This window comes from Schistocerca piceifrons, chromosome 7 (genome assembly GCF_021461385.2).
Source record: "Schistocerca piceifrons isolate TAMUIC-IGC-003096 chromosome 7, iqSchPice1.1, whole genome shotgun sequence".
Lineage (NCBI taxonomy): Eukaryota > Metazoa > Arthropoda > Insecta > Orthoptera > Acrididae > Schistocerca > Schistocerca piceifrons.
The window spans coordinates 76439727-76451432 of record NC_060144.1 but is presented as its reverse complement, the minus strand read 5'-3'; the positions used below and the strand labels follow the sequence as shown (position 1 = coordinate 76451432).

Sequence of the window (11706 nt, the reverse complement as noted above, 5' to 3'; positions counted from 1 at the left end):
GTAGAAATAGGTTTACAATTTTCCATATTTAACTTTTCTAAGATAATCCTTGTGTACAGAGATTGATCAATCCATAATTCTTCTCTGTTGGCACTTCTTAGAATCTTCATGCCTAAGTATTGATTAATTTCTCCTCACCACTGGTGAGAAAGTTTCATTGTAATCTGTTTCTTCTTTCTGGGAATATTCTTTAACTACCAATCTGGCTCTGAATTTTGGTATTGCACTCTCATGATTTTTAATACTAAGCACCCATCTTGTTCTTAGTGGCTTTATATTTTCAGGTATGTCAACCGATTCATATGTATCATTATCCACAAAAGATTGCAGCTCCTTTTCAATAGCCTTTTTCCAGTCTTGAGCATCTGAGCTTGCTAAAGCTTCATCAACTGTGATTGGTTCATTGTTGATTGTTTGAGCACCATACATTTCATATTCTGGACATTCTTTTGGTTTTCCTATACGTGAAGACCGCCTTAAACCGACTTCCTCTGCTGAATCATCTTCCTCAATTTGATTCCCGGGTAGCACATCAACTTCCTCTTTATTCTCGTCTTCCTCTCTTTTAGTTTCCATCTCTGTTTCAGCACTATCACACATTATGCTTGGTTGCCTTACTGCATCATTTTGACTACTTTCCTTTATTTTAGGTCTATAATCCTCCGCAAATACTACATCTTTACTTATTATCTTCTTATTCCCAGGATTATAAAATCTGTAGCCTTTTCAATCTCTACTACTTATTATATTCTTATTCACAGGATTATAAAATCTGTAGCCTTTTGAATCCTCACAGTAGCCATGAGATTTTGCATCCCACTTTCCTCTTAATGGTTTTTGAATCTGAACCATAGCTTCACATCCAAAGACTTTTAAGTGCTTTAGATCCGGTTTCTTCCCAGTCCATACTTCATAAGGTGTCTTGTATCTCACAGCTTTGTTAGGTGATCTGTTAATTAAATACACTGCTGTTGACACAGCCTCTGCCCAAAAACACTTAGGTAGCTCAGCATCGCTTAACACACTTCTTGTCTTTTCTACAATGGCCGGCCGCGGTGGTCTAGCGGTTCTGGCGCTGCAGTCCGGATCCGCGGGACTGCTACGGTCCCATGTTCGATTCCTGCCTCGGGCATGGGTGTGTGTGATGTCCTTAGGTTAGTTAGGTTTAAGTAGTTCTAAGTTCTAGGGGACTTATGACCAAAGATGTTGAGTCCCATAGTGCTCAGAGCCATCTGAACCTTTTGAACCATTTTCTACAATGGTTCTGTTGGGTCGTTCTACAAATCCATTCTGAGAAGGACTGTAGCGAATGGTAGTCTCATGCCTAATACCCATTCCATTCAACTGTTCCTTAAACCGTCTGTTTACATATTCTGATCCATTGTCTGATCTAATAATTTTAATTTTCTTCCCAGTCTGTCTTTCGACCATTTTGCAATAAACAACAAATACCTCATTCACTTGATCCTTGATACTTATAAAATAAACATGCATGTATCTAGAAAAATCATCTATGAATGTCAGGAAATAGAAGCTACCTCCTAGGGATTTATTCTCCATAGGTCCACAGAGATGTAAGTGTATGAGTTGGAAGACTTCGGTAGATCTGGTCTGACTCGATTTAAATGACAGTCTAGCCTGCTTCCCTTGCAAACGCACTCCACATTGAACATTATTCATTCCATAATTTTCCATCACAGTTGCCACATTCTTCAGTAAAGTCATACTTTTCCTATCCAAATGTCCAAGTCTTCTATGCCACAAGAAACTTTTTGCAGCACAAAAACAGCGATTTTGTTGTTTCAGCAGTATTTTGAACTGTATTCACTTTGTAAATACCTCTTACATTACTTGCAGTAGCTACAATATCACCTCAAGAGTCTATCACTTTGGCTCCCTCTATATCGAAAATAACTTTATTACCCTTCTTTACTGTTTCGCTTACTGACAACAAATTAGTTGCAATATTCTTTGCATAATGTACATCATGAGCAGTAACAATTTCCTTTTCCCCATTCAGAAGCAAATTAAGATTCACTTTTTCTGCGTGTTCACATCTTAACTTAGATCCATCAAGTGTGGAAATTTCAATGTCAGTCCTTGACTGAACATCATACAAACCCGACGGAGCTTTGGTAGTGTGCACAGATGCTCCTGAATATAGGAACCATTCTGCATGATCGTCACTCGTTTCATTGAAAGAGTAAAAAACAGAACATGCCTTACCTTTATCGGTAGTCTTTCTCTCAGGACTACTAGAATTAACATGCTTCTTTTCTTTTATACTTAACTTTTCGTTACACTTTAAAGCAATATGTCCAATTTTCTGGCATCTGAAACATCTTATTGGCTTCTTCTTCTTGTAGTTAGAGTACAAAGCCGGCGCTGTTTCTTTTTCTGAAGCATTACAATCTGGTTCATTCTTCACGTCCTGTAGAATCTTTACTTTAACACTTTCCGCTGTAATGGTTATTCCCGAACTTTCCAAATCCATAATCATTGGCTAACATTTCTCTGGTAGTCCAGCTAACAATAAAGTTCCAATCAATTCATCCGCAATTTCAAAACCAATATTGCTGAGACGATAGGAGATTGAAATTATTGTATTCACATATTCATCCACTCTTTTAAACTTATTCAATCTTGTGGTTATCAGCTCACGAAGTAATTCTACTTTTCTGGTTAAACCACCATCTTTAAATTCGATTGTTTGTCCCATACCTCCTTTGCTGACGTAGCCTTTTCTATGTGAACATAATTCACTGGATCAATCAAAAGGAATAGTTTTGATTTCGCTTTCCGATCCTTAGTAATAAAATTTAATTCCGTAGGTGCCAATTTACCGTTTACGACGTCCCATAAGTCATCCAAGTGCAAATACGCCTCAACGGAAAATTTCCAGGTCACGTAATTTTCGCGCCCTACAAGCCGCTCTATTTGCAGTATCTGTGTTGTACTCATTTTACAGTTATTTTCTTCTTCGTGTAGCGTACACGATCCAACTTTATACGAACTTCCGCTAACTTTTTGCACAAATACACCTCACCTTAAAGCTTATTATTTCGCTTTAATCAAATAGCTGGGCCCATAACCTGTAGTAGTTTATGCAGGTTAACGCAGCTAAATGACGGGTAACAACTACTTAAGGGACGAAATAAACTTATGCTTTAATCGCACAACAGATATTAATACATTTGATTACCAAATTATATTGCGTTGCCCCAGCAACAAACACGGAACATGTGTATTCCACAGAGTCTAATGCACTCTACACATCGTATCTTGTGCGCCACTATGCACGCTGGAAAATGTTTGTTCACATATCCCCAACAGAAAGACAGAAGAACTAGTTTTACTGGAAGTAGCTCAGAAGGAATGAAACCAAGAGTTAGACAACGGGCCTATCTCTAGAGAAGGAAGTCATCAAGACTGACATACACTCAAATTCAGAACGGGCTGAAAGTACAACGAATGCAGAGCGTCACATTGAGCGACGTGGTGCCTTCCACGGAGTGTGACAGTATGCAACAGATAACACGGACAGATAACGACTGTACACAGATAATAGAAGAACCACAAATGACAACAAGCATTACGAAGATGATATCGACATGAGTATACATCACACTTACAATAAAACTACTTTGCGATAGGATCCATCACCTACATACGAATACTGAGAAGATTTAAAAAGACAAGATAAGATGTGGGGGAGATATGTTGGCCGTAGCAATGAGACACTTTGTTGAACACAGCCATCTACGACGTTGCAGCGGTCCACTTGGGTTTTCTTTATTCTCTATTGAAATATGAATTTCAAACATACGTTAGCAAAATATTAACTTCAGTTTGGTGCTGAATGATGGTAGAAAAGTGACAAGTAGGGGAAAGTCCTATTGTTAGTCAGGTTTGGAAAAAATTGGTGCATGTCGCCGAAAACAAATTTCAGAGCAGCCAATCAGCTTTCTTCTTGCCCTATTTTATTCCTGATTCTCGTTTCTTCTATGAATGTCTTCTTGTCTGTATATTGATTCAATTCATTCATTTTCTGGCATAGCAACTGGAACATTGTACAGTATCGCTAACGGCCTCAGAGTTCTAGGCGACTCACGTATCATTTCTTTATTTAGCAGTGGATTTTTACCAGCTCTGTCCTTTCCTTTTTTGTTTCAACTATAAATACGTAGCTAGTCTCCAAACATTTTTTCGAAAAAAATCTAATTCATTCCTTCTTTGAACTGAATACCCGTGTAACACACGCCTATCCTCCCCGTCTTCAGTGTCCTTAGATCTGCAGAATAACAAGCTACTCTGCTTCGCCTGTGCGGCCTCATTGTGTGCTGTTTAAGCGGGCGTCTGAGCGAGAACTGTTGTCTATGATCACCGCTACCGCCTTGTCTGGCTAGCACTTTCCACGAAGCCCTACTGTGTTGTCCACTTCGAGAGAAACCGATGGCCTGATGTCGACAATCTGGGAAATATCAGAGCAACACTTTCTGGGAACTGTGCTAGCAGACTACACAACGGTGGAAACTATGTACGAGTAGTTTACCACCATCGTGTTCGCTCTGAAATACCAGAGCAGCACGCGGATAATAAGACTGTGATTCAGTAACGCGAAAGAGGAAGGACTTTTGCGGGATAGTATTTTGGCTGAAGTACTTCTCATTGTCTCACAATATTATTAAATGATTGTTTTCTGCAGGGACAGGTATCCATATTTTGGGAGGATAAGAATATCATTACATTAAAAATGGGGAACACACAGACAGTATTGTGCAGTGATTTTTAATTTTTCTTTTTACAACTTTTATTTCAAATTCGCGAGAGCATTTGCAGTACTTAGTTCTTTTGTGCCAAATTCACAGCAGGCTGACTGTGGGGCAGAGGGAAACCCAACTAGAGAAGTCTGGAAAGGGCCAATATTCGCCTAATGTCTAAGGGGAACCTCCCGTAAACCTTGGATGCACTAGGGGACTGGAACTGTTTTCATTAACTTGTGGAACAATGTTATTTACTGTTACAGACGAAAATTGAGATCTATGGTATGTGTAGCTTAGCGCACGTAGCTTCTCTCGAGTAGACTTTATGGTCTGTACAGATTATTTTCTTTAATCGGATTTTTAAGTCGTTCGCAAACTGATGCAGCTCGTAACCTTTCACACTAAATTAGACCATAGAAGCATGGTCTTCCCCGAATGTACTTCTGAAAGCGATTCTGGTAGCTGGAGTCAAAGGTTTTTGTTAATCCTGTCTTTTGAGGTCTTCTGCTGATATTTCCATAGAAACAGTTTCCACCCCGAAACACCTGTTTCTTTAGAAGTCAAACACCAATTTTTATAGATTTAGTTTCAAAAATGGTTTCATAATGAAATGTTTTCATATAAATCTTCATCCCCTTTTTCACACCATTAAGAGTTGAATTAAAAACAGAAGTAAAAAAAAAAAACTCTGAATCACGTAGCTTTTTATTTCCAGCCGAGAAGCCAAATGCAGATTTTTCTTAGATTCAGCTGTAAAAATGCTTTCGTAGTGCTTTAATAATGATTTACTTAAAAAAATTCGCCGGTTATTTTACGCCCTGAAAGGTTGAAATTGCAAAAGTGCTGAAACTCTTATTTCTTTATTTCTGATGGAGAAACGAAATACCAATTATCAAATAGTTCAAATGGCTCTAAGCACTGTGGGACTTAACATTTGAGGTCATCAGTCCCCTAAACGTGGAACTACTTAAACCTAATTAACCTAAGGACATCACACACATCCATGCCCGAGGCAGCGTTCGAATCTGAGACCGTAGCAGCAGCACGGTTCCGGACTGAAGTGCCTAGAACGACTCGGCCACAGCGGCCGGCGAAATACAAATTATCGTAGTTCTGGCTTCAAAAATTATCTTACTAGCGATATATTCTCAAAAAACTGATTATTCGCTGCCTCTAGGGGTGGAATTTCACGTTTCCGTCCTTAGCAGCTTGCGCTGGGTTATGATGAGTTCGTAAATCAGTCGGGCCGCATTTCACCCCAGTAGGGGTTTAATTTACAAAAACACTTCAACACGTATTTATTTACTTCCAACCGAGAAGTCAAAGAGCAATTTTTGAAAAGTAGCTTTAAAAATGCTTTAGTCGTTTCTTAATAATGATTAATAAAAAAAGATTCACACACTATTTTACCCCCACAGGGGTTAAATTTCCTAAAATGCCGAAACACGTGTTTCTTTATTTCTGATCGAGAAGCCAAATACCAGTTTTCGTAGTGCGAGCTTCAAAACTGCGTTAATAGCGACATATTTTCCAGAAGCCTTTCATCCCCTATTTCACCTCCTTGAGAATGGCATTTCGAAAAATTCCTTATTAAACGGTGCCAACACTGTAACATCCACACGATCTCCAGATTTCAAGTTTCTATCCTTAGCGGTTTGGACTGGGCAGTGAGAAGTCAGCAACCAATCTTCCTTGTAACAGCAGGCGACCAACAGCTATCTACCACCACAACTGCATGTGGGTGACAATCGGTGGTCATGGAGAAAAGTGTGTTTTTACGCACACACACTTGCCGCGCGCGCGCGTGTCATCTACATCTACATACATACTCCGCAATCCACCATACGGTGCGTGGCGGAGGGCACCTCGTACCACAACTAGCATCTACTCTCTCTGTTCCACTTCAAAACAGAACGAGGGAAAAATGACTACCTATAAGCCTCTGTACGAGCCCTAATCTCTCTTATCTTTGTGGTCTTTCCGCGAAATGTAAGTTGGCGGCAATTGTACTGCAGTCAGCCTCAAATGCTGGTTCTCTATACAGTAGCGATTCACGAAAAGAACGCCTCCTTTCCTCTAGAGACTCCCATCCGAGTTCCTGAAGCATTTCTGTAACACAAGCGTGATGATCAAACCTAGCAGTAACAAATCCAGCAGCCCGCCTCTGAATTGCTTCTATGTCCTCCCTCAATCCGACCTGATAGGGATCCCAAACGCTCGAGCAGTACTCAAGAATAGGTCGTATTAGTGTTTTATAAGCGGTCTCCTTTACAGATGAACCACATCTTCCCAAAATTCTACCAATGAACCGAAGACGACTATCCGCCTTCCGCACAACTGCCATTACATGCTTGTCCCACTTCATATCGCTCTGCAATGTTACGCACAAATATTTAATCGACGTGACTGTGTCAGGTGCTACACTACTAATGGAGTATTCAAACATTACAGGATTCTTTTTCCTATTCAACTCCATTAATTTACATTTATCTATATTTAGAGTTAGCTGCCATTCTTTACGCGAATCACAAATCCTGTCCAAGTCGTCTTGTATCCTCCTACAGTCACTCAACAACGACACCTTCCCGTACACCACAGTATCATCAGCAAACAGACGCACATTACTATCCACCCTATCCAAAAGATCATTTATGTAGATAGAAAACAACAGCGTACGTACTACACTTCCCTGGGGCACTCCAGATGATACCCTCACCTACGATGAACACTGACCATCAAGGACAACGTACTGGGTTCTATTACTTAAGAAGTCTTCGAGCCACTCACATACTTGGGAACCAATCCCATATGCTCGTACCTTAGTTAGGAGTCTGCAGTGGGGCACCGAGTGAAACGCTTTCCGGAAGTCAAGGAATACGGCATCCATTTGATACCCTTCATCTATGGTTCGGAAGATATCACGTGTGTGTGTGTGTGTGTGTGTGTGTGTGTGTGTGTGTGTGTGTGTGAGTGAGTGAGTGAGTGGGCGGGTGGGTGTCAATTAGCTTGGTACATTCTGTAGCCAAGAGATAGGAAGAGCTAAAATACAGAATATCTTCCTGAATATAACACACGTTGCGAAGAAGCGGACAGTTCTACCTGTTCTCTGCCAACTGCTCTCTTCTTTCTTGTAATCTGTTCTGACGTACGTACGACAGTGAAATTTTCTGTGTCGACAGGTGATCGAAGACTGGAAGTACGTGTCGATGGTGCTGGACCGGTTCTTCCTGTGGATCTTCACGCTGGCGTGCATCGCGGGCACCTGCGGCATCATATTCCAGGCGCCGTCGCTCTACGATAAGAGGATCCCCATCGACCAGCAGAAGTCTGCCATCTCCCTGAGGCCCAGCTACTACAACATCCCGTTCGACCTCCTCCACCAGAAGCCGATATACTGAGACACGTCTCACAGCTACAGCACACTGACCTGATTTTTAAATTCTTGAGCTCTCGTAAATGGATGGCCTAAGATTTGTTCTGTCTGGTAAATGGATTTGGTGAGCAGTTGGGTGACATGAGCAGTAAATTTAAGCTGAGCTAGGTTGTCAGCTGGGAATGTAGTCTCCCAAAGAGTGCCTGAGAGCTTTCCTTTGATTAACAGCGGTGACCAGAGAATCTGTACTTTTTGTTTAGATCTGCGTGAATCCGAAATGCAATGGACCATCCGATGGTAAAGGAAACTGTTGAGGGATAACTGAATTACTGGGCGTCTTTTTTGTATTGAAAAAAAGTTGTATTAATGGCGCCTATAAGAACGTACTTAATGGGGAAACATCTGTTTACCCCATGTACCTAAGTGCATTTCTTAGGAACCTGTTAGTCTGATGCAGGATAAAATTTGTATTGGAAAACTGCAATGCAGTTTCTAAACCTGCCAACTTACCGTTTCCAATAAGCTACATTGGCGACAATCACTTAGTATCCATTGTTATACATTAAACATTATGACAACATAGACATAATAAGGAAAGTGTAGTGAATGAAAGACAATGCTTACTTTTCATATAAGAAAGTCACAGATTAATAAGCGATAGTTATAGCACGTTGTTCATTGATTGCATTAAAATTACGCTGATCGTAGTGATAGCTGACACTGAACCAATGTTTAAAAGCTTAGTACTATAAAAAGCACAGCATCGCAGAAAGTGAATACTAAATTCGAACTTGGCAGTATAAACGATCACATAAAACTTAGTTCTGAACTATTACTTTTACTACGATGGAAAACACTTGTAATAAACATTCACAGCAAGAAGTCTCGGCCAAAGGACAAAATTAGTTTACTTCGCTCAGTTTTGCGATGGTTCACTCTTGAAAAGTGTCTTATTGTTCAACGAGTTTAGGTAACAATGGGGAAGTGAAAATTACAAATAGGGTTCTAGTGGAGAGATTTTTGTCTCCCAGAAACTGTTCAGACAACCCAATATTATCGAAATGAGCGGCCGAATTTTGGGGGAGAAGGAGGCAGTCTTTATAGAAGAACTTTCATAGGAACGTGTCAGATACAATTCATGCTTGATTGTCTAGAAGAGATAGACTAATGCTCAAATGAAAGGGTGCAGGACGGTTACTTGTTGCCGATCACCGCAAGGAGATCGACTCATCTCGTAGGAAACAAGAATATACCACCTCGGGGGAAGTGTAACAGGAATTTTGTCTGATGAATGAAACTTTCACCATCTAGTATGGTGTACACAGTTAGTGTCCTTTCTTACAAACTGAAACTACATAGCATACGAGTGGTGGAGCTCTGAGCTTCACTATCTGGAATCAACGCTACACTAAACGATCCGATGAAGTACACTCAACAGTCCTGCTCAGCTTCACTGTACTAGTCACAAGAGACGATTGGAAGATTGGTTCCATTTGTCTGGGAGGTAGCTCATCGATATTTCAGGAAGACTGTCTCAGTACGACAAAACATTACGTTCACTGTATTCGAATACCTTTAAAAATCACTATTATTTCTGGGAAACAAACACCGATTGCTGATTGTAACGTATAGCTATTTGACTTATCGTTTTCCATACTGTACTTGTACTACCGACAAATCTCAATATACTACATAATAAACGTTCAGGCACTGAGGCAATGAACCGAATTGGTATGTACTTACAAATTCGCTCCATACTCCATTTCCTAATGAAAATCTCTGACACATAACCCTTTTTAAATGAGCACATATATTAGATAACGCTTCAAATATCTTGTAAAGCTCGGTAGTATTTAAATAAAATGTCGCTGCTAGAATTAATCACACAACATTTGGATTTTTCGTCGTTGATGGCGGCTATTATATTTGCGAATTTATAGAAAAGTATTGTTTCCGGTCTATCTTCGCATGTAAATGCATCAATTTAAAATATTATGGTTAACTTTAATCCATTTATAATGATTCGTTTGATCCATTACGGTCGCAAAACGCGAAGTTTTGATATTAAGTTCTGTGAACCAGCATAGCCGATTTGTAATGTTCGTTCTAATTACGTAGTAAGCCAGTTTCGCCAAGTTAAATTGCAAGGGATCGCAGATGAGTACTAGATGATCTAAAATCTGAATGGAATATGAAAACCACCGTTTCAGGCCTATGGCTCATATGTGATGTATACTTGTAGAAAAAAATTATTGAACGAAAATGGTATTACATTTGTGATGTTACAATAATTTAAAAGCAGAGAATGAAACAGGCTGCAATATCAAATGTTTAAAAAATTATATTCCTGGAAAAGAAAAAAAGCTAGCGAGATTAATGATGTGCAAACGGCCAGTAAATGTGGTGCTATCTATAGGTAAGACTACGTGAATAAAATAATGTTTACATTACTTGTATGTTGAAAATACTTGCTATTTAAAATTTTAATCACACGGAAGAATTGTACATAGGCATCTCTTATAAGATATTTTGTGTTAACCACTTAAGTTGTGGATTATTTTCAAATCCGAGGTTGTATTTCTTGTCAGTTCTAGTGCAGTAATAATCATCAGTACGCAAATTATCTATAGCACACTACTGAGGAGGAAGGCAGAGTGGCTTTTCACAAAGACTTCACATATTTTGATTTTCTGAAATTAACGCTAAGTAACATATCTGTATTGAAGTGCCACAAACATTTTGAACAATGGTGACAATCTTCAGAACCAGTATAAAAAAATGTAAGAGGCGCTTTGCTGTGAGTACGAAAAATCTTTGTTTTTATGACGCAAAATCCATACAATGAAACATGTTCATTTGCAGTGTAGAATGTCACTGGGTAAAGAAAGATAATATTGCTTCTTCCATCAAATTAATTCTGCCAAATGCGTGACACAATATAAAACTCAGGACAATCAATAATTAATTATATTTCTTAAAAGTGAGTTGTCACTTCAGATTGCTAATAATAAAATGCTCTCAGAAAGCTTATACATACAACACAAGGGTCCCTATTAAGTGCCCGTTTGTTAGGGACCAGAAATTTTTATTATAATTAAAATTCATTACTGTAGAATGTTAGTACAGACTACAGAAACAATGTAGTTGCTGTACGAAGAAATGCAACTCAAAGAATCAATGTACAAATGTGGAGTATCTGTTCATAGAATATTGTTATTGTTATAAGAATGATGTCCCCTGCGTCTACCAATTTCTTTCATTTAGATTCGTATTTGTAAGTTGTGCCTTCAGTTCCTATAATAAAATTTATAAAATGTTTAATTGCATTTCATGCGTTTTCTTTGCAAGAGATCATTTTAAGACACATGTGAGTCGTTTCCTTCTTTAGTTCTACAGTACAATACAGTATTCCACCACTTCGAGAGGAATCCTCATCTATTGCTGTGCTGCACTGGTGTATGCTGCTACTGCCAAAGTACACACTTAAATAGAGGAATCGGAATATAATGAACACTTGCAAAAACTCTCCATTTCTAAATCTTGTTTTTCGGAGTGGAAAAATGCAATCTC

General features: G+C 39.2%; 1 protein-coding gene across 1 annotated transcript in view; it reads left to right on the top strand.

The window, feature by feature from the left end:
• Nucleotides 1-11414, top strand: part of LOC124804792 (acetylcholine receptor subunit beta-like 2) — a 308830-nt gene extending 297416 nt beyond the window's left edge. Inside the window, exon 12 of the mRNA XM_047265120.1 lies at nt 7943-11414. Within this exon, the coding sequence (XP_047121076.1) occupies nt 7943-8161 (219 nt within the window). The 3' untranslated portion in view covers nt 8162-11414. The remainder of the gene's footprint in view (nt 1-7942) is intronic.
• Nucleotides 11415-11706: the final 292 nt, after the last annotated feature.